Here is a 24,634-nt window from a genome sequence, read left to right on the forward strand (position 1 = left end):
GGACACAGAGCAAAGTCGTTTTAAGGTCAACTCCTAGCTTTTGTTTCAGACTGTTGAAAACAAAACTGTCCGAAATATTTTCTTGATTTATACCGTCCAGCTTGACTTCGATTTTTTCAATTAGATTCTCCAGATTAAGGGTTTGCATTCTACACGCATTCAGTTCTCGTTCAATACCGTCTAGGATGGCATTGAACTCCAGTGACACAGAATTGTAACTCATTAATTATAGTCTCAACAGAGTCTTTAAGGCCAGATTGCGCTCTCGCGTCGCACTTTGCAGAAATCTGACGGGATATCTCTGAAACAACAGATTTTCTAGTTTTCTGTAACTCCTGTTCTCTAGCGGATATTCGTGTAAATAAAGAAGACTGTTAGAGGGGTAATGCAGCTCACATACTCTTAGCGCAGACACTGCCTTTGAAATCGACCTGTAAATCTCGGGAAAGCGCTCAAGTTCATTAAATACAAGTTTAACGTTCTTTGCAGTTTTAGTAGAAGTTTCCTTATCATTGTTTTCATGCGATACAAGATTACTCTCAGAAACAATTTGCTCGTTATAATCCCTGTAGCAGAAGATCGAATAGCTTTCGCTTTTCATCATTTTTCATAATGTTTAGAATCCGTACAGACCACAGTGGATAGCCTGCAAATTTCACCAGTTCTAAATCGTGCTGGTATGATGGCATGATTAATGTGAGCAGGAGTAAAAAGGAAGAAAAAACTACAAATGAAACTTATCTTAAAGTGGGCTGCCCACGGATGATGTTGGCAATTACCGCTCTTGTAGGGTGGCCCAGTGTACTGTGGAGAACTGCAGCTGTTTACTCCACCGTTTCCTTACATCAAAAATAGCATAGTTTCCAGTAATTAATTAAACAAACAAAGCCATTCTTTTTGCACAATTTCCATGAAAATCCTTCGTTCACTTGGCACAAAGCCACGCACAAGTAAATCGATATTCGTTTAAGTGACGTAGTTAATGCAATTCACTCTTTACAGTTTACAATAGTTTATCGTCATGACATGAAAAAATAATCCGATTATTTTAGCTTGTGTTCACGCTTCAATAACAAGGTAATATCAGAAAAAGGTTATTTTTGTTCGTCAGAGGGTAGCTGAGAGTGAAAATGTAAGCACGGTAACAGTCCCAATAATGTATTACATGAGACTACGCATGTATGTTCAAACTTCAAGCGCAATTTTTATGATCAACCAATCGACCAAGATGAAGATTCAGACAACATTAAAAAAAAAAAAAACGATAGAAACTTTTAATAGCAGTGTTCCATGCTTTGCGCTGGATCTGTAAAAAAAAACGTGAACAGTATAAACAAGAAATAGTTGTCTGAATTATGTTGATCATTCATATATCTCGATTTTTTGTCAATAAGTATGAGTAAAGTATACCTCAGGCATGATGTTTGTCACTTTGCGGTTCGTTAGAGTTTTTCTTGGCAGATATACAATTTCAATATTTTTGAACCTGCATGTAGACTCGCTCCCCAATCGAATTCTATAAAACCTTATATTCATCGGTATATTTTCATATTCGTTTCGCATGCTTATTTATTTAACCTACTTTGAACTAAATGCAAAATAAATCCGCTAATACTATTGAATTTTCTAAAAGCGTCAAAAATCTGCTTCCCCACTATTTTGTACAATATTTGTTGGCCCAAGTAGAAATTCAAAATTTAAATGCCCAAAGATGAATTTAGTTTTTGATAATTCGTATCATTTAAGAATAAATCCCCCCATCTCGCCTCCTAGTGTGCCTAGTTCTCAATCTTTATTAGGAATGGTTTTGGCAGCTACATTATGCAATGTTCTTTAGTAATGACTCAATGAATAAAATTAGAAGAGAGAACTCAAAAACCTGCATAAAACCTTGTTCTTTTTGAAAGGTGTCAACAAGAGAAGAAGTAAGTGATTTGCTTCAGCTTGAGGAATACATCGATTTGGTGATACCTCGTGGAAGCTCCGAACTCGTCAGCTCTATTCAGAAGCAATCGAATATCCCTGTCCTGGGTCATGCAGAAGGTATTTTATGAGGATTTGAAACAAGCCTCTTAATTCTGATTGTCATTTTTTCTTCTTTTTTTTTATATTGCATTAGGCTCAACATTTAGAAATTTTCAAAGAAAGTATCCTGAACTTTCAAAACATAACAAGCCTTTGATGGCGTTAACTTGATTAAAATAGCTGTGAGTACAGGAAATACTTAAAAATATATTATGAATTTACTGCAATGTTCAGGCTGATATATTAATGCAATATTATTTAAGCTATATTGGATTTAATAAATACATTGTTTACACTTTTAAATCTTTCATAACTACTTATGGACGCCCTTAATTTCGGTCTCCATCCAAAAGCCAGCAGGCAAACTCAAGTCGTGCATACTGTTTGCAGCACGTTAATGAGAAAAAACAATCATTGGCTCTCTACAAGTATCTTTAGTTTTATTTCTTCTATTGTTAGCTTAACATTATCTAGGCTTGATGTATGGTATGCCTCATGTTGTATTTAAATTGTCGTGTAATATCTGTAATATCTCCATTGTTTTTTTCTATCCATTTTATCCCTTTATTTTTTATCCATTTATTAGTTTGATGTCCGTTTATACAGTATAATATTGGAAATTAGTCCAAAGGTCCGGTTTCAAATTTTGAATCAACTTGGCATTAAAATAGGCTTTTTGATGACCCGCTGTGAAGACTATATTAACTTGAATCGCTGTACAAAGTGTTGTATGTATTGTCATACAACAGCCAAGTTTACTGGGTCTCAAGCTTGTTCCTAGTGTATGGGAAACATATTTATAAAAATTGCCCCAAGCCCTTTTCCAGCTGCCCATCTTCTGCATCTTGTTATAAACTGTATCCTATATCTTGTATTTTGCATCAACGTCAAGTGCAAGCCGCATGCCTCCTTTGAATTGTCTAAATTCCTGTAGCCCGTCAGATTAAAGAGAAGCTATCTAAAAATATACTTTTCTCTTAAGTTACAGCTAACTTTCATGTTTTTAACTCTTTAAAATTCCGGCAAGTTAACCTATAGCATTCTTTTGCGGCATCTTCACAGTTACAAAAATCTTTAGTAGAATTAAACCCGGACATTGTTTTACTTCAAAAGCCGTATATTAGCAAATTCAGAAAAATTCTGGTGTATCAGTTTAGAGCTTTCTCCAAGTTTATAAAAGAAAAGAAATTCTACAATTCATCAATGCTTGTAAGAAAGTCACTCAGAAATGATTTGAATTACGAACAATCAACTAATGAATATGTTATCGTCTCAGTCTATATAAAAAACCGAAGTCTGTAGTCTATTACACCACTCTCAAACATCTTTAAATAATCAGCTGTCTATTATAAACTGCTTACAATTTTACCCAAATTGTGTCTTTCGTGGTGACTTCAATGCAAATAGCCCGCTTTGGCTATCCAATGCTGTTACTGATGCAAAAGGTAAATAACTGGTTGCTCCACCTCAAGTTGCTCTTTAATAGTATAAACGACGTGGTTTCATCCGCTTATGATGGATCGGACTCCAATCCTGATGTGACTCTAACAAGTTTAAGGCTTATCAGATATCTGGAAAATTAGCATGTAGTTGAGGATTACCCTTCCCTAAGACCATAAGCATATTCTATTTAAGTTGTCGTTTAGTCCTAGTGAACATGTCCCTATCACTGATTTTAATTTTAATTTTAACAAAACCAACTGGAGTGCTTTCAATGCTATTTTGTTGGATGGTGTTGATGATATTTATGTTATGCCCCTGTCGTCTTAGCCACAAATAGACCAAGCTATAAATGTATGACATGTTTTTTCCTTTAAGCTACATCTAAATGTACTCCTGTTTACTCTGCTTATGCCAAGAGATATGTTAGGTGGTGGACTCAGGAGCTAAGTATCCATCAAATGACAGTTCAAATAATGTGACAGTATTAAAGAAAAAATTTAAATCTGCAATCCTAAAAGCCAAACTAGAGGAATCGAAAAAAATTTTGTCAACCAAAGGCAGCCCTGATTTTTTGCACACAATACATAAAATATGCAAGGCCAATAATGGTGTTGAACAACCGACCCGCATTGACAAAGATGACGGAACATACGCTACATCTGTGAGTGAAGCAGGAGAAGAGCTTTCTCTGAATGGTTTCCTAGAGACGATAAATCCTGTGGCAGTGATTATCATCGTAATCTTAGAAAAGAAGTTTCAACCATATCAAATAATAGTGAAGACGGTGTAACTGAAGTTAGTCTAGACGAACTATAAAAAACTATAAGGAATATAAGCTCAATGAAAGCAGCTGACCCAGACGGGATTCTAAATTTAGCTTTGAAAAAAACACCAATGTATTTTCTCCATATGATGTTGAAAATTATAAATACTTGTTTGAAGTTGTCATATTTCCCAAGAAATGGAAAGTTGCAAATACTCTCATCATCAGTAAAAGAAAAGATGGTTCTGTTTCTTCCTGTACTATTAACTTATTGACTAATGTTAAAAAAAACTGAACGATTAATCTCGAATAAAATTGATACCTTAAGTTACACTAAAAATTGGATATCTGATTCAAAATTTGGCTTTGTAAAGAATTAATCAACAATAGATGCATTAGATAACATCTTATTAATTGTGGGAAATGATAAAAATCGAAAATTGTTCTCGTTATGCTTGTTTTGTTTTTTTATATTAAAGGTGCTGCTGATAATAATTGGCATGTGGGTATTATAAAAAACCTGATAGATCAAAACTGTCCTGCTGGTGTTCTAAAACTAATTCATAGTTACTTAAGTGATAGATCTACCTCCTTTGAAAATGTCACTTCTCTCAAATTAGAAAATTCATGCCACCAAGGTGGCATATTGTCTCCATTCCTTTGGTCTATAAATATAAACGATTTAATCGAGTTAAATATTGAAATTAAATGTAAATTTCAAGGTTGCACAGACGATGTGTGCGTTGTTATAACGGGTTCGAAGGTTGCAAGCATGAAAAGACTGGCAACAAATGTCTTCAAAAGATTCACTGTTTAGGCTTCAAATATCAAACTCATCTTTGATATGGACGAAACCGAAGCTATATTATCTAACACCAAATATAAATCACCTCCCATTAAGCTATGCTAAGGTGGTAATATGATTAAAATTCAGGATAGCGTCTAATACTTGGGGGTTATTTAGATAGAAAACTACTATGGTCTTCTCATATTACTTACAGAGGTAATTAAGCTAAAAAATATTCCAGCTGAATTCTTAGTATAGCCTGATCAAATTGGGGCTTAAAACCTTCTGCTAAAAGATTGCATTATGAAAGAGTTATTGAAGGTACTATTCTGTATGCTGCTGCTTCATGGACTGGTGCAATCGGGAAAAAGTATATAAGGAAAGCCTTATTATCAGCTCAAAGGCCTTCCCTGCTTTTGATTTCCAAATGTCAGAACTGCTTCAAGTGAGGTCATAGCCGCCATTTCTGGTGTACTTCCTTTACTGAAAATTCGTCTAACCGCCAAAAAAAAGTTATTATTCAATCAGAACTATTATATTGAATTTTGGCAACCTTATTCAATGGTATCATCATCTTTTGGTAAATACTCGCTATAAAATATATGAAACGTAAAAAAACATCTTCGAAATTTCACCTCATATCGTGACATTTTTCGACTTCATAGCAAGATTCCCCATATAATCAACTATGTACTTGATAATGCCCACCACCTTAAGCAGTTACATAATTATCAGCTAAAGAATCTACGGGGGGTTAGCCCATGCAACAGACAAGAAGTTTTTGGAGGCCTCATACCTCCGCAAGATATTCATAACAAAGATGGACATAAACTTCGAAAGTTTTTAGAACAGGAACCATGGGGCACCTACTAAAGCATGTGTGGAAAAATTTATTATTTGCTGTATTTTAAATTATTTATTATTTGCACTCAAAACATGCACCAACAAGACCAGGCAAAGTTTGTGTCAGTTAAACGAGATTTGAACACACACACACAAATTGGCCTCTGGCACTTTTGACAACCTTTAAAGACTTCCAGCAAATTTATGTCTTTCTTATCTTATTTCTTCATTTTTTAGGGATCTGTCATGTTTATCTGGATGCTGAAGCAGATATGGCAAAAGCAATCAAGATAATACGAGATTCAAAATGTGATTATCCAGCAGCCTGTAACTCAATGGAAACATTACTTATTCATCAAGACCTTGCTGATAATCAATCATTCTTCAAAGATATTATTGACATGCTTCGTTCTGAAAACGTCAAAATCAACGCTGGTCCATCTCTCTCCCGGCGCCTCACGTTTGGTCCACCACCTGCTAAGTCTTTTAAACTTGAATACAGTGGACTTGAATGCACAGTCGAGGTAGTAAATAGTTTAAAAGATGCTATTTTACATATCAACCGTTATGGCAGTGGACATACCGATGCAATTGTTACAGAAAATAAACAAGTGGCAAATGAATTCTTACGAAGTGTATGTAGTGCATGTGTTTTTCACAATGCGTCAACAAGATTTGCGGACGGATTCAGATTTGGTCTTGGAGCAGAAGTAGGGATAAGTACTGCTCGCATTCACGCCCGTGGACCAGTCGGAATTGAAGGTCTATTGACAACGAAATGGGTGCTGAAAGGCCAGGGACAGGCTGTTACGGATTTTGGCCCAGGGAAAGAAGCGTTTACTCACGAGACATTATCCCTGTCTACTGAAGTTTTTGATACCACCAACACTCCAATTAATTGTAATTAATGATTTTTGTTAATTTTAATTAATGATATGGAAGATGGGTCCCAACTGCCACAAATAGTAATTAAGAATTCCAAAGTCTTGATCAACTGCCAGTCTTATTGGAGCATTTGGTATTTATTCATTATTATTAACATAGCCTATAATTATTTCCTTTTTTCTGGAAAGAATTTTGCTTTATAACACTATGTGTTTTTACATTAAATATTCTTCTATCTTTTATTCTAGTGTGTAAATCGAGCAGATACCATGTCCCCTGAAAAAATATACACATATATGTCAACCTTACTCTTGGAAGCAACAAAACCCTCATTGATAGCCTTTTTGGGAAAGCAGAAAACTGTTTAGGACATTAGAATATTTCATCATCAATACAATCATTATTTAAATTTATATACATATTAAGGTAGGGAAATCCAAGGGGATTAGAGTCTTTTTCATCTTTTCAAAAGTTTGAAATTTCAGTCACTGTATATTATTATTATTTCCAATTCTTTAGGCTACTACTTATAGATGCGTGGCATTTAGTGCTTTAGAAGTCAAAATTTGTTGAAAAATTTACTCACCAAGGCCAAAATACATATATTTTTTTCAAATTTCTTTTACAAATCAAAATTGTTGTTAAAATGTGTGTACTTAAATACAAATTTAAAACTTAAAATGTTAAATTTTAAACTATTAGATCAATCGATATGAATGATCAAGGGCATGATTAACTTTGCTCATTGACAAATAATTTTTTGCACTACTGAAGCTAACAATTTAAAATTTATATTTATTCTAATGAATTTTTATAATAAACCTTTTACTATCTCGTGCACCCAAAATTATGCCTTTTTTACAGGTATCTGTTTTGACTGTCATTTAAATTTTTTGCTAGATGCTTCAATAGACAGTCACGGAATAAAATATGAACGTCACTTTTAAAAATATGCCCTGTATTTAAGATCGATTTATATCGATTAGAAAATATTCTATTCGTGAAGTAATCACTTTTATGTGACGAGGAATGGAACTATAGGGGATTTCCATTGAAATCAATAATGCCAAGCTGTGCTTGGCATTCTTTCACCATAAAAGAATGATTCTTAAAGTTTACACATTCTGTTACCAAAAAATATTTTCATTTTCATACAAACTAAGCAGTAAAGGTATAGTAATTTCGTTTATTGTACAGCCCGAAGTGTATCAACTTACCCACATCAGGGCAAGTTGATATCAATATGAGGCAAATTGAAACTGTGGAAAGAGAAATTAATATTATGAAATGATCGGAATAATTTGGTGGTGTAAATCAAGATACAAACGTTTTCATTGAGTACAATTCAAATTATAGCGGGAAAATGCTAAATTCAAACATAGCTGTTCCCATCAATCGACTAAGGGCTGTAATAGTAGTCTAAATTACTGGATTGTCTTTTCAGATATGAAATGCTGCTTCTACATGTGTTGGATCTCTTATCCTCTTAACAAGCGATATGTGTCGATCTCTCATATGCAACACACTGAATCCAATCCTGACCACATTTTGACTCAGAATACAGTTTCCAACAAATCAAATACGGAGCATCTTCTTGGTTTCATTTTTTTAGATTCTGTTTCATTTTTTGGTTTGGTCTTTTCAGCCTTGATAGTTTCTTTTTTCGTTTCCCTTAGTTTCTATATCCAATCTTTTCTTGACAGGCATGCTCGTTGAAATTGCCGACCTCAGAGGGCATTTTACTTCCTCATTTGGTTTGCTTTTTGCCAGCTTTCGGAACCAGTTAAAGTTTACTAAGCCCAAAATGCTTGTCAGGTGACAACACCTGATGAGGTTGGCTATACGGTCGGGATTGAAGTTGATGGATCAGAACAAGAGCTATGTGCATCGATGATTGTTCCAGTGATCAAAATATCTTCATTAGCTGGCAATGGTATGTCTATGACAAAAATTGGCAAACATTCATCTTCAATGAATATTTGCCGATTATATGGTACAATGCCAGATCCATAAAATCCCAAAATTGTGTTCTTGGGCGTTATAATTTTAGGAAGAGTGGTTTTGCTTATCCTAGGAATGTCTTCGATTGTAACAAAGCTCCCTAAATTACTTGTCATCCTGTCATCTACTGCAGCAAATTAAAATTTGTTTCCCATTGACAGATATGTCCAAGAGTGGAAAACGGTGAGAAGAATGTGGTGGCAACGACAACATCACAATACTATTGACCCTATAAATGTCGAACATGTCAACCGAGAGATGAGAATCATGTTTTTTAATGACGCTATAGTAATAAAAGTGTAAATAGTTATGAAATAATGACCGTAGTAATGAAAGTACTTTATGAACTCGTAAAAAAATTTCTCCTCATTTGCTCTGTTGTGTATGATGTACCAACACAACTAGGTGGCCCACTTGCAATAAAGCACTTCTTAATACACCTTGGGAAATATAAACGTCACAGGAACGCTATTTCTGATTGTGTTTATGGCTATCGCCACAAACAGTCTAACCCCTCTCATCTGATGTTGTTTTTTTAGCTTGGCGAGCCCCTTTCTCACCTATAATTTCATTGAGTCGTTTGATAGTCTGGGCAACTGTCTTATCAGCATTCTAAATATCCTTATCCTTAAATTCGTATTGGTCGATAACACATTTTAAGAGGTAAGAAAAAATTTCAAAAATTTGATTAGTTGAAGCTTGTGGCTCGGCTGAGGCTAGTTATCTCAGGTTATCTCAGGTTTGCTAATGGATAAGCAATGGTGTCTCTTGATGAATGAACTGATCTATTCTCGTGTGGCTGATTTGCGCTAGATCTAGCTGTCTGGGACTGATCCTTTTAAGGGGTTAGCCACACCTAGTTCATAGGCTAGCACTTTAAATCTTTTTCATTCATTTAATGTGTGTTCATGGTACCAAGTCTAATATAGTAATACTGTCGGGGATAATCTCCCAATAGGGTTGAAATTGATTTAGGGGGATTAATGAAATACTGTCTGTCAATGGTTCGGCAGAGGTAAGCTCTAAACGCACAGTGCCAGTTTGGACAATGCTCACATCTTGAGTACTAGACAAGTCCAATACAATGTTACTGGCTTTTTGTGAACATTGTACCGTTTTAAGACACTTTCAAATAATGGTGCATCTTGATCCAGGAATTGCATTGACAATTCGTATAGGGTCCTATAGAATTTATCAAGTGTTTTTTACAAATGTCGAAGCAGGTTTTGAAGAAATTTCGCCATTGATAAATAAAGTGTTGGTGTAGCTACTTGAACATATCGCAATATGTTGTTGATTGTGGGAGGAACGAGTAGTTTGACATTATTTACAGTGGTTATTAATTTTTCAATTGCCAAAGGAGCAAAACTTACAATCTGTTGTTTTTTTATATTAAATATTTTATGATTTAATTTAACAACTAAATAATAATCCTTGCTTACCGCTAAAGTGATCTCGCTATCAATATCAACATTTTGTCTATAATCATAGCTCTTTCATCAAACCTCTCAATTTCTTATAGGACTTTGGAGTCATCAGCATAAATAGTATCTAGCCTTCACAGTTTGATAGACAGCTGCTAATGCTCACCAATGTTCGATTTATAAAGACACACATTTGTCACAAGAAATTTTGTAGGATATAGTGTTCATAGGATAGTCTATTGGTAGCGGTGGGAGTTTGATGGTCAGACTTTTTTCTTATCACAACTTTTAAATCTATAAATGGGGATGATAAATCTATGAAGTAGTCTTCATTGGAATAAATTAGAAAATATGTTTTCAGAAAGCGGTCGTTGTGGGTAGAATTGTTCGTAGTAACCATGTTTAACACTGACGCCTAAACTTTCTGCATTGAAAAGGTTAAGAGATGAGGTGACTGTTGAATGAGATTCCTGGTAGGGTAGATAGATCATCTCAATCTAGGAAAAGAAATCTTTTTTCGCTCTAACAATTCTTTTTCTTGGTTTCGTTTTCTTGTTCAACACGAGCGATGTCTTTTGTTTCTGACCTGAATAGAGTGATCGCGCGCTTGACCTGAGATTTTGTGAAACGTTTCCTTTAAAATCTTTGTCAGTCCCCTAGTTATTTAGCGTGGAGGATGCAAAATCCGCTGCAACCGGAGAAATAATTTTCTTTAACCAGAGTTAGTACATAGTAAAACAACTTAGCAAACTTGACATTGACGAACCTGACATTGACGAACGAGTTTTGTAATAGTCCCGTGTATGACCCAATTGTCGTGGTCTGAGAGCATCCCTTAGATTTTAATAAATCATGCGTTAAATCATCTGGAAAGTGCTGTTTAAGGAGGAAGAAACTATTAAACTGGTCGCTTTTTCTGTACTTGAATTAATTAACGTAGGGATTTGGAAAAGAAAGTATAGGTTTCTAAAAAAAAACAGATTTCCTTTAAGCACGTATTACCTTTATAAATTTCTTTCTATTTAAATTCTAAGAGCAGCAGCTTCTCAGATAACTTGGGTATGATATTATATGAAAAAGAACCATCTACCCATGCACCATTGACAACTTCACCCCTCTGCAAACATGCCAACGCTGGTAAATGACTTTCAAACCCTAACACGAACTGCGCTTACAACCTGGTAGAAAATGTTGCTGTTCTTCGTTGAAAATATGATTAATGGACTATTCCACATAAGTTATTCTCCCCCCCCCACCGATAAAATTGGGCTACTCAAATGATCAAGGTTGTTGGCTGACATCCCTCCCTCATTACCCTCAACAAAAATTTCCCCTTACAAACCTAACACATTTCTTTATCTTTAATGGGCAGCTTATCTTCTGATGATAGGGTTATTGGATAGGCTATATTTTGCATCCGAGAAATCGAATTATTTGCTGTTTTAATAAGCACTGTCATGGCTGCGCCGATACAATCCACCCATCCCTTCGATATCTCATAACCTCTACTAATTGCATGGTATTACACGAGTTTCTTTGTGCATAGGCACAAGAGACTGCAATAGCTTCATGTTTTTTAAATGATTTAAATTTGACGGGTTGCACAAATCCATGAGTTTGGCTTCGCAGTCAAGGACCATTTTGTCACTCTGTTGGAGTGAATTCTGAAAGCTCTTAAATCTCAAGATAACCCTGTCACCGCTACCCATTTCCACAGATTTTCTACAAATTTTCAAATTTTCTTGCATTTTCATTGGACTTCGTCAGGACATTTTTGGAGATTGTCAGAGGATTTTATGTTCTCTTCCCTAAAAATCGTCAAGTTCAAATTAATCATTGCTCCTTTGTCTTTTTGGTGATGTTGAATCATTAGGCTGTAATAAAAAATATTTCAATGATCTTTTGTATTTTAATTTCTCAAATTTAAGTTCAAATTTCAAAGCACAAAAAAATTTCTAAGTCCAAAAAAGATTGAAAGGGGACGGTTATTGATGGTCAGACAAGAAAACGTATGCATGATGAGATGGCTAGCCCCCATAAGAATTTTAACGAAGCTGGGTCATCTTACGCTCATGTAAATCAGAGTAATCAGATTATTCTGGCATTTAGTAGAGAAGAGAAGGACCAGACTGTTATTGTTTGCGGACAGTTCCCCTTAACATAATTTAAAAGTTTCTATTGAATACTCCAATCTGTTCCTGAAATATTGCTGATGCGCCCTTTTGATAATGTACAAGCACTACGTGTGTTTTCGTTTGGGTAAAAATCCATCACAATATTCCTTTGAAGTTTCACCTTAATGCCTCTGGCCTTAATTAAAGCAGTAAACGTACTATCAGTAGCATTAGTTGTAACAATATGCACAAAGTGCCTTTAGGTTAGTTTAACATCCCCTGAAAGCTTGATCTGAATGCCCTTAGGCTTTTTGGAGATCCAAGATTATATCTTAATTTTTAAAGAGGGAATTTTATATTTTAGCAATGGTCAACTTGCATAACTTACAACCCATGCCCCATGTGCTGTGGGGTTCGAGTAAACCCTGAAAGTATAGCTATTAGACCTTTCAACCATGGTGAACAACATAGTCATTTCAACATTTTGATTGGGTCTGTTTGGGACGAATGCAACAAAAAGGGGGTTACGATAAGGCTATTTGCCCTCTAATCTCTATTTAATCTTAAAAAGGGCACTAAAAGTTTTGAGTTCCGATCAAATAAGCCCACCTGCAGTTTCTACTACCATTGGTTTGAAATCATCTTCCCTGAGAGAGAAAGGAAAAAATTATACGTAAATCGTTCTTCGTTACTTACTTATCAATAAGCGGAATGAAATCATTTTCATACAATTCTGAAAAAGGTTTATACCAGTACTGCCTCTCACTCAGACTACTCTTCTTGGTTTTTTCTCGAATCAGCCATGGCTCTCAACTTTTTTACCTCGGTCAACCAACTTGGTTTTGATTCAAAATAAAAGCCGCTGTTAAAGATCGCTATAATCAAAAATTATTTTTAAAACCTTTTTTTTTTTGCAAGAGAAAAATTTTCCAAGCGCCTCAAATCTTTATTTTTAGGCCTATATATCCCTTTAGGCTAGACACTATGTCGTATTCACATTTCAACCCAATTGTCCAGCATATCCCTTTAGATAAGGGACCTAGAGTTTTACCGAAAAGCACTTCAGAAACTCTCCAATTATGCATAAAATATGATCGTAGCTTCTAATGAGGGATAATCAAAATAAAATTAGTATTCATCACCGGCAACCAAAGACAAGAATTTTGAAAAAATAGTTCCAGATGAGCCAAAATTCAACGAGGACTCAGCAACATCCAGTTTTAGTATACCGTGTTTTTTGCCATGCACACCATCCTATCTCAAACAAAAAATATACATTTTTGAGTTTGTTCTTGACTGTATGCATTCTTAATTTGAACGTTGTATCGTCTTATAGCTTCAGCCGGAACCGACATAAACTTGCCCTTGAGAGAAAGCAGAAAAAAAAGTTTCAGATTCCCTTTAAGGGTTCTAAATGAAGCGTGTAATAAAAATTGGATATTATCTATTTGTGTAAAATCAAATGGATGTTTCTGTTTCCTATATGCAACACTACATTATTTGTTTAATCGCCGAGAAACTTTAAAAACTTGTTGAGTACAATCTTGCTAAAGTTGTGGGTATGCATCCCCCCGAGGCCATCTTCATCTTTAGAATTATTTTCGCAATAACTGAAATCACCCTGAAAACAAGTGCTTAACATTTGCTTCAGTGCACATCACTCACATTTTGTGGATACTATATTTCAAACTACGCTTTACATGTAAGTTAGCGGTCATAGCATTTTTTTTAATACTTTAAAATTTATGAATACGATTATTTTACGTAGATAACTTTTATTTTACGATTAACTACGATTATTTTACCTGGTTAAAATTTTATATCTGTTCACTGTCGATTAAAAGGTTTCATCCCTATTTTGAACTGTTATACTTAAGATCATTTTTGGGGGAATTTTCCTTGGGAGAGGGGATATCGAGGTGAATTTTTCCCAGGGATGGGGAGAGTTTGGGAGGGAATCTCCACATGATTGAGTTTTCTGTGGAGCGGAGGGAAGTATTCTATAGGGCAGAATTTTCTCGGGGGAGTAAAAAATGAACTTACTTCGTTATTTCAAAAATCTGAACGCGTGATTTCGGTCAATGTTGGTATTACCGGAACAATTTTTTTGGGTCATGAAACTATTGTTGATAGACGCATTTTGACTTTTTGAACATCTTTTCTCTCTTGCAAAACTACCGCAAACCTAACCTAACCTAACAAAAAATTGTCTCTAAAAGCCACAGAGCAATTTTTGGTCTTAAAACGTTAGCGATTTCAAATTTCCGATCAACGAAAACGGAAATGAACGGAATTCTATATGCATAAATACAAGAATATTTGGGCAGGAATAACTCCATAACAGTGAGTATGCAGTAGTTTTGCAAGACAGAAAAGATGTTCAAAAATTCAAAATACATCTATTAACAATAGTTTCATGACCCAAAAAAATTGTTCCGGTAATACCAACATTGACCGTGATTTCCTCCTCAATAATTTAGCCTAATAATTTCGGCGAGGCATAAATACATACGTTTGTATAAAGTCTGCTCCGTGGGCTAAAGGTGGGAGGAACTCCTGAAAACAACAACAAATATATTAAATAAGAAAACTGAAAACATTCCTATATGATTTTCTATACAAACAAAGCTCTGTTAAGAGTTTATCTCACCTCTTCCTACTCGACCATGAAAATTTCAGGCGGTAATCAAGGACTAAACTGCCTTATTACGCACTAATCAGCCTTTAGTTATTCAGCAGAAGTTTTTCTAGCTGGAGTTCAAAGGAAGATAATTCAAGGTCAATCCTGAAGAGTTTTAGCATTCATCCTTTTATTAGTAAGGAAGCAGATCAACAAACTTTTTAGATGTCAATTCGCATGGTCGCGGCTTGGCCATATCAAGAATGTTCCAAATTCCAAATTATTTTAAAGTGAAAAAATTGAGATAAACTTATTAATAAAGAAGGCGTAATTGCGATTTCAGTACTGTGGGCTATCAAAATTCAATGGGAAAAATTAAAAATGTACCCTTCATAAAATTTATTATAAGTTCTTATTTGTCTATTTCTGGCATATTCATTTGTCGACCAAAAGAGAAAAAGTCGGCTTCTACAAATTGTAAAGTCCCAATTTGGAAGAAGGAAAAAGAAAAAAATCTTATTCTTGGCTGATGAAAATTGCATTTAATTTTTTGATCAGGTCAAGACAAAAGATTGGAGAAGTTGCTTTTCTCAAACTACTGTCACCCCCGCTTAGTTACAGTAATAGAAAACTTTCGCTTAACTTTTCATTTCAATCTAACTGGGGAACCAAAAAAAAGAAGGTATTCTTCAAAAATCCATTCATTAGTGAAATCATGACAGACCCATCAATTGAAGAAACACTAGGCCCTCTGAGACTAGCAGTAATGGAACAGGTAATTGTTAATTTATTAATAGAATATGCTAGGCTACTTCTTTGCTTAGGTAGCCTGATTATGTAGTCTACCAAGATTCCTCCTTTTTGTAGGCCTACCAAGAAACACTAGCCTGTAGGTGAATCAGAAAAGTTATTTCCATTTAGTCCCCATTTGTGCTCTTTTTAAATAAAATCTTCCCATTTTGACCCTTGCATAGCCTATAAATAATGCATTCTTAATAGCCTAAACCAATCTGGAAAAATTCAACAAGCCAGTTAGCCTGATTTTCTCAGTTTATTGTCATGAACAGGTTTCGATTTAAATCTTTGACACCTTAGGCACAAGCATTCTGGTGCCTATGTAATGTTTTAAGGGGGGAGGGGAGACACTGAGATTTACAGAAAAATTCCCAAAAGTTCAGGGATAACCTAGTGAAAGCCCTGAACAGAAAGCAACTGATGAGTGATAAGCTAAAATTAACACAAGAGAGAGGTGATACTGAGCTCTTGGCTGCCATTCTTAGGTGACATCTAACTGTTATAGAGCCTAAGAGGCTACTGAATTCTTGTGTTGTTTTAAAATCACTTTTCTGTGATTAGACAGTAGTCTGTGCATCAGCAAACTACAAAACTGGTTCTTGATGATAAATATGTCAGTCCAGATTTTGTTTTGAAGAAAAAAAAATGAAAGCTTGTTATATTTTTTTATACCCCTAGGCCTGGGCAGGGGGCCTATATGTAAATCCTGGCCTTGTCATGAGATAAGCCTAGATAATGTTCTAGATAGAAGGCCTTTTCTCTATGCTAATGATATTACAGTTATGGGGAGAGACCCTTTATACTTGTAGACAGCCTCTTAAAAGGCAGAAGATATGTAAAAATGTGATTGTAGCTGCAGAATGTTTACAGTTCCTATGAGCTGAAATTTACCAAAAGTTTTTATAGGAAACCCATTTGGATAAACTGTTTGTTAGTCTTAAACAACAGCAAAACTTTGGTAAAATTTTAGACAAGCTATCGTTTGCTGTCTTGGAAAGGGGCTAGGTTAGGAAAATAAAACTTTCAGGAATAGATCTACAGACTAAATTTTGCCCTGGGAAGGTATTTTGAAGTACCTACCTCCCTTCTTCTATAGGCTCTGATCTTTAAAAATCTTTATGTTATGAAAGTGAAACCTTGCAAAACAGTCTTCTGCTTAAATGAAGTACAAGAAAAGCATTCTGAGCTTCACAGCTTTGCTTAATCCCAATTTATGAGGCTTTGAAGATTGGCAAATACATTTCTTAAATTGAACAAAAACATTGATATGGCTTAAAAATCTACTCAAATAACAGACAACAACAACAAATAACATTTTCACAACTAAAACCCAGGAAAAAGAAGCTGAAATTAAGGTATAATGTTCTTTTTACAAAATTCCAACAGCCAATAGACCTGTCATATAAGAAAATTTGTAAAACTTAAAAATCAGAAGAGGGTTAAGATAGTAACTTAAAAATACCTTCCTAGAGTGTTTTTCTGGCCCCGGATTCACTGCTAAAATTTTCATTTTCCAAACCCCTTTTCAAAATAGCCAAAAGTAACATGTCTAGAATTTGCTAAAACTGTATTAACACAATCTGCCATGGAAGAAAAAGAGTCCCCACAGCATTTGCTGCAACTGTTGTGAAGTCAGTGGTCATATCCAAAGTAGACCATTGATCATTTATCTATTGATCTGCTAAGAAATGTCTCCTTAGGAAGCTTAACACAACCCTCCATGCAATTTTATAAAGAGCTCTTGGCTGCCTAAAATCAACTCATATTGCAGCAATGTACTATGAACTAGGGATCCAATCACTTCATTTCAGAAGAAGAAATCTCCTTGCAAGATATTTTGCAAAGAACATAAAACTAAAAAATACATTATCAATGAAGAAATCATTAGGCAATATAATTTTGATACCCACTCTAAGTCAAATAAGATACTCTCTTTCCAGAGATTCCATTGCCTTCCTGATGCAGAAGAATTTATGGGGAATGGCAAACTGACTTTTAACTAAAATAATGATTCTTCTAGTGCCTCTTAGGGGATTATTGAATTGATTATTCCTAATCAGCATCACAAAAAAGGAGGAATCCCCAAGCATTGATGAAAGGTAAATTCCTAGGAAAGATGGTAGAATATTGTTGACAACTCACCTCTCAAGCAGCTTGCTTTCAACAGCATTATCTTGAACAAACAACATGGTTTTCTTCCTAGGAAGTCAGGCAAAACCAACCTACTCAAAACTTACAAGCTAATTACTCAGCCTCATGACAGAGGATTCCCTGTCAACCTAATTGTACTAGACACTGCCAAAGACTTTGACAAAATCTCTCATAGGTGTTTGTGCTCCAAGCTTATAGCTGTGGGCATTAAAAAAGAGCTAGCCAACTGGCTAATGGACTTCCTTGGTGGCAAAATTCCTCATCTACATCAATGACATGGTATCTGAAACAAAAAAACACCTGACTCTTTTTGCTAACAACTCCAAGCTTTTTGGTATTGCAGACAACAGTAGCCTACAAGCCAATCTTAACCAAATTAAAGCATGGGCAGATAAGTGGCTTCTGTCCTTCAGCATCTCAAAAAGCCTCACTCTTCATTTTGGCCATGGTAATCCCCAGCACGAGTACTAGTCCTGATGGCTTGTCACTTAACCTTAACACAGCAACTGGATCTATTGTCATAATCAACTATGGAGCATCACAGTTCTTGCAACTAATTCACTCTGAAGTGTGAATTAAGGTAATATCAGGACTACACCAAAGTTTACATGGATGGCTCAAAGATGTGAAAAACTTGCAATTGTAAGTTTTTATACCTTCTAGAGTCTACAGTATACTCTGTAACCTGACAAATTTTTCTGCTGAGCTCATGACAGTATAGTTTGCTCTTCAGGACAAATGGATGTCAGATGCCTGAAGTAAATTGTCTGCATTGATTCACTGTCAGTTCTGAATTATCTTTCACACCAGCAGCACTAAGCAAGAAATGTTGCCATCAAGATTGAAAACATGGTCACATGAAAACATACATAATATCTAGAAAGGGTATATCAGTTTTATTTATATGGGTTCCTGCACACTCTGGGATAGCAGGAAATGAACTAGGAGACTTGGTTGCAAAAAAGCCTCTCAACTGGGTCTCATCAAACCCATATTACTGGTCCTGTATCCCTGTCTTCAATCTGTTTAAAAAATTTTGATGAAGAAGAGATGTGGCTCCTTTCTTCACATACCCAGATCTTAGATCTCTATAGTTATAAAAAACCTTCAAAAGAAATGTATCTTCCATTCCATATCCTTTCAAAATGCCTATTTTGTCTCAGATGTGGCCATGAAAAACAATCAACTAATGAAAAATGGCCTCAACCCTCAACTACAACACATTTGGAGTGTATGAAGACATGTACCACCTCAACTTGAGCTGCAGAAAATATGACAAGGAAAGACATACTAAGGAATTGCTATAGGAAGTCATTTAATGTATTCACCATGCTTGCTGTCCTGGGTCATCTTACCTCACCACCTTTGGCTAGAAAGCTAAGCACAAGTCTTTTTGGGTAAATTTGTTCAGACTACTGGTTTGTTTCAGTCCCTTAATTTTTTTTTTAATTTTGTTTACTCTATATAATTTATTTTAGTTATTTTATTTACTTGTATATTATCTGTTTATCTGTGTACTATGTCACATGTTATAAAGTATAAATGTACTGTTGATTATAAATGTGCAATATTTGCACTATAATTGCTTTTAAACAAAGTGTAAATTTATGATTTTATTCTTGTTCTATAACACAGGCAATAGCTGCAGGAGAATAACCCCTACCAATAGCCAGACAATTTATACATATTTGAATTCAGTGAATATTGTCTGAAGTGACACACAAGTAAGCTAGTGACTATATAAGGTATGGAACAATAGAGTGATACAAATGCATATAACCTATTGGTGGAACACATCAAACCCCAAACAACAACAAATTCAACAGTCAAACAGTTCTGTGTCTAGGTGGTAAAATAGGTTTTATAGTGATATGACTATTGAAGTGATGTTTAGCTGTCTTAACAACAGGGTATCTCATCCTATATCAGATTATGTTAGCTTACTGATAAAGAGACTATGAAAACACACCAATTGTGTCTTTTTATGCTCTCTCAAGTATAATGATAATCTCAGTCAGAAATCAAATTAAAAGCCATTGAATGAACCCTAAGCGAAAGTAATGGTATAAGCTAAGAATCAGGACTGTGGAAAAGGAAATATGTGAAGAAGACAATTGAAAATTGTCGTTAACAAATTTTGAAAGCAATTCCACTATAGCCCACTTTACCCCCCCCCCCTCCTAACAGAAAAAGACATGGGAAACATATATTTTAAGCTATATATTTGCACATTAGTGGCATTGGAGGTAAAATGGAATCACAGTAAAGATGTGCTAACTACAATTATTCTGCTTATTATGAAGTAAGAATTGTTTTATTAACATGTTTTCTTCTCAACAGCCCCAATTCTAGGCTTGTACCAAAGGGACACCTTATTCCTGACTTTGAAGTTTACTAAATTTAGAAACTACTTTAAAGTATTTTAGAATACTTAGGCCACTTATAAAAAGAAGTAGACTTCTTCATTTACCCTCCCCCCTCTAAGTGTGCAAATAAATAGCCCAAGCTGGTAGCATTTAGTTATTAGGTATTAGTGCTGCACTCACACTCTTCAAAAAGAAAATCTATAAATTATGAAGTCTTCTGAACATTTTAATATAGCCTTGGGTAAGACACCCAGTAGTTGAACAGCTAATCATCACTTCAAAAACAGTTAAATCATACTAAAAATTTCTATAATACCACCTAGAAAGTGGGCTGTTTAACCATTAGATTTGTATAACCATTGGATCAAAATCATGTAGTAAGTAGCCTATGTGATTAACTTGAACATTTTAACCATAAACAACAGTTAGAATTTCTAATATGCTGATAGACAATAGTAGACTGTAATCTTGGACACATATTTCAAGCTTAAGGTCAATCTTCAAAATGCTGCTAAATCTTGGACACAGGATCTTAAAGTTAGAACAAAGTATGTAGGTTTTAGACTTGGTAAAAGACAGATAGACTGAATCTTGGATAGATTAAATAAAAAAAAAAAAAAAAATTTTTAGCTGAAAGTAAGGAGCAACATTAAAACTTAAAACGAACAGAAATTAATCCGTATATGAAATGAGTTGTCCCCTCCGCAATCCCTCGCTCTTTACGCCAAAGCTTTTAATTGTTTTAAAAAGTAGAATTGTGGCAAAGAGTCAAACTTTAGCGTAAAGAGCGAGGGATTGCGGAGGGGACAACTCATTTCATATACGGATTAATTTCTGTTCGTTTTAAGTTTTAATGTCGCTCCTTACTTTCAGCTAAAAAAATTATTTTTTTTTATTTAATTTCTGAACGTTTTTGAATTAATGCATGTTTGGTTTTGGCTCTCCGCACATAAATTATTAAAATGAAATTTGTATATTAATTCTTTTTTTGGCTAAATGGCTTTCTCTTAGTTTTGATCAGACGATATTGAGAAATAAGGGGTGGAGAAGGAGGCCTAGTTGCCCTCCAATTTTTCGGTTACTTAAAAAGGCAATTAGAACTTTTAATTTTTAACGAACGTTTTTATTAGTAAAAAATATACGTAACTTAAGAATTAACTTACGTAACAAACTTTCATAACCTTATATTTTTATTATGTGTACGAGGGGGTTTGTACCCTCGTTAATACCTCGGTCTTTACACTAAATCCTAAGTTTTGTCCCAATTCTTTAAGAATGACCCCTGAATCAGAAATGCCGTAGAATAAATAGTTGAAATTACTAAAAATACTTTAGCATAAAGAGCAAGGTATTTATCTCCTCCTAAATACCTCGCTCTTTATGCTAAAGTATTTTTAGAACCCCTCATATGCGTAATAATCTCTGTTCGTTTTAAGTTTCAATGCTACTTCTTCCTTTCATTTGAAAAAACGTTTTCATGTTTATTTTTCATTGTTTTCTTATAGTAATGCTAGAGAATCCTGCGCCCTTATCATTGAATTTTTCTTCCCCCATGACAGATTCCTCCAAGGAAAGATCCTCCAACATAGCCCCCTCTCCTCAGCCCCACCCCCAAACAAAATAAAATCCCCCTGAAAACGTCTGCACACTTCCCAATAACCATTACTATATGTAAACACTGGTCAAAGTTTGTAACTTGCAGCCCCTCCCCCAGGGATTGTGGGGGAGTAAGTCATCCCCAAAGACATAGTTATTATGGTTTTCGACTATGCTGAACAAAATGGCTATCTCAAAATTTTGATCCGTTGACTTTGGGGAAAAATGAGCGTGGGAGGGGGCCTAGATGGCCTCCAATTTTTTTGGTCACTTAAAAAGGGCACTAGAACTTTTCATTTCCGTTAGAATGAGCCCTCTTGCGACATTCTAGGACCACTTGGTCGATACGATAACCCCTGGAAAAAAAAAACAAAACAAAAAAAAAACAAATAAACACGCACCCGTGATTTGTCTTCTGGCAAAAAATACAAAATTCCACATTTTTGTAGATAGGAGCTTGAAACTTCTACAGTAGGGTTCTCTGATACGCTGAATCTGATGGTGTCATTTTCGTTAAGATCTTACGACTTTTAGGGGGTGTTTCCCCCTATTTTCCTAAATAAGGCAAATTTTCTCAGGCTCGTAACTTTTGATGGGTAAGACTAAACTTGATGAAACTTATATATTTAAAATCAGCATTAAAATGCGATTCTTTTGATGTAGCTATTGATATCAAAATTCAATTTTTTAGAGTTTTGGTTACTATTGAGCCGGGTCGCTCCTTACTACAGTTCGTTACCACGAACTGTTTGATTTAATCTAAATCAAGTGTTAGTGAAGCAGAATAATTGTGTTTAAAAAGGCTAGACTGTAGGGTAACTTGTGTGTAAAAAAAAGTTGTATATTTGGAAAGAAAAGAATAATAAAAGACTTAATTCATAGCTCAGAAGTGGAAATTTACCATTTCTCCAAATTTAAAAAATTTCCAAGATCAGTCAGCTAGACCTAACTAGCCTAATCCTAATTATCCAAACCTATATTTATATATAATGTCCAAGATTAGGAGCCTGTTGTCTATATTTAGGAAAATACTTTTTAATCAGGATATCTGTCCAAAATTAGTCACTGGCCAAGTACTGCAGGTCTTACTGATCCAGCAGCTTCTATGTGCTGAGTAGCCTGTGCCTTGTCTTAAGTAAGTGAATAAGGGGTATGTAAGTATTTTTACCAGCTCCTTTCCTTCGGTTTGCCGTGTGGGTTTGATTAAGGATTACAAAAGTTATCCCCAATATGAGAGAGTTTACTTTATGCTCCAAGTTTAAAGGATTTAATCACACTGGATCCTTGATTTAAACAAGAATGGAAAGTTAACTTATAATTCAGTTCAAATGCCTCATTGAAAATGTAATTATTCCTCATATTTCGACAGAAATATGAGGAAAAATCATGAAAAGTAAAGTCTTAGTTGAAAAACGCGCCATTTTAGGACTGTCTAGTTGAAATTATTGACAATGTTAACTGAAAAATGAAACTACTTAAGGAGTTGATCACAGCTCTTTGTCCTAATTCCCTTACCTCAACAAAATTGTAACTGAGCTATGAATCTGCAATGTTTTTAGAAATTTTATTCATTCATGAATCTATACTTCATTAAAAAAGGAAAAAAAACTGTGGAATTCCTAGTTTACTTTAGAGATGTGTGTAATAATATGAATTTGGGACTGGAAATCACTGTTGGAAATCCTTTCCACTAGCAGGCTAGATTTACTTTCCATGTCTAGTAAATTCTCACAACATCATTGGAAAAGCAAAACTAACTTTCTTTGCAGACATAGAAAAATACTAGTAAAGTCAAGATTTAGCTATTTTTTTTTCTTCAGAAATTAGAAAGGCTATATCTGTTGTCAGAATGTTGAAAGTCTTAGAAGTAGGAAAAAGGTGCAGGCTCATACTGGGACCACCATGGGTACTACTGTACTTGTTGCTTTGGGGCTCCAAGTTACTTGATCTCTCTAACGCCACACCACTGCCGCTGGCGATTTCGTTAGGGAATGGTAACGTGATCAAACGATCAAAAGGGCCTAACTCTGGGCCAAGGATCCCACAACCTTTGTCACCACTAGTATCTCTAGTGATCTCGTTGGAGGATAAACAGACCCCTCCCTGTTGATATACTAATGACGGTATTTCTCGTGAACTCTTTTTCTACCCTGCCTGGGTTTGGGGAAGATAATCTTTCACAATTGTAGAAAATATAAACTCTGAAATCAGACTAAAACCAAAATAACCTCTACTGTGCAAAGAACTTGGTGTAGGGGTGGACCCTAGATTAACCTTGACCAATTCTATAAACGAGAGTTTTAAAATCAAACACTTTTTGAATACCATTAACTATTAAGGGTTAATTCCTGGAAGATAGAAATAGACTTTAGCCCAAAAGTTTACTTATTGCAACACCACTGGCTTAGCAACGAGACTTAAACCTATAATTGAAAATTGTATAATAAGCAAATGTAATTAAGAAAAGGGAATTGGGTCATTTATTTAAAAAAAGGAAACAAAAGGGACAGGAAGCCCCAACAGTGTAGATCTGACCATTTGTTTTAAATTCGGCCTTAATTTGAGCTTTAGGACTGTTCCTGAAACAATATTTATGTAGCTAAAAAACTTTTCAAGATAACAAAAGCCCTTCTGAACTAAAGATGAACCATTTTCTATTGATAATGAATATAAATAGTGCACAAAAAAGTTTTTTTTTTTTTTAAATATAATATTGTTAATTTAAAGGCCAACAAAAAAAAGAAACAGGAAGGATTGTAAATAACTGCATGAAACACCGAAAAAAAAAAAATCTCTTTTGTTATTCCTTTTGACTGATTCT

General features: G+C 34.9%; 3 protein-coding genes across 5 annotated transcripts in view; 2 read left to right on the forward strand and 1 right to left on the reverse strand.

The window, feature by feature from the left end:
- LOC136025137 (delta-1-pyrroline-5-carboxylate synthase-like) overlaps window positions 1–6,988 on the forward strand; it is a 127,727-nt gene extending 120,739 nt beyond the window's left edge. For all 3 annotated transcript variants that reach the window (XM_065700886.1, XM_065700885.1, XM_065700887.1), the window contains 2 exons: window positions 1,908–2,043; window positions 6,099–6,988. In XM_065700886.1, the coding sequence (XP_065556958.1) occupies window positions 1,908–2,043; window positions 6,099–6,769 (807 nt within the window). In that variant the 3' untranslated portion in view covers window positions 6,770–6,988. The remainder of the gene's footprint in view (window positions 1–1,907; window positions 2,044–6,098) is intronic.
- Window positions 1–24,634, reverse strand: part of LOC136025140 (uncharacterized) — a gene marked incomplete in the record, with an annotated part of 224,685 nt that overhangs the window by 125,332 nt on the left and 74,719 nt on the right.
- Window positions 15,379–24,634, forward strand: part of LOC136025139 (glycine--tRNA ligase-like) — a 60,651-nt gene continuing 51,395 nt past the window's right edge. The window contains exon 1 of the mRNA XM_065700888.1: window positions 15,379–15,680. Within this exon, the coding sequence (XP_065556960.1) occupies window positions 15,435–15,680 (246 nt within the window). The 5' untranslated portion in view covers window positions 15,379–15,434. The remainder of the gene's footprint in view (window positions 15,681–24,634) is intronic.

The sequence above is a fragment of the Artemia franciscana genome, chromosome 3 (genome assembly GCF_032884065.1).
Source record: "Artemia franciscana chromosome 3, ASM3288406v1, whole genome shotgun sequence".
In the NCBI taxonomy this organism is placed as follows: Eukaryota; Metazoa; Arthropoda; class Branchiopoda; order Anostraca; family Artemiidae; genus Artemia; species Artemia franciscana.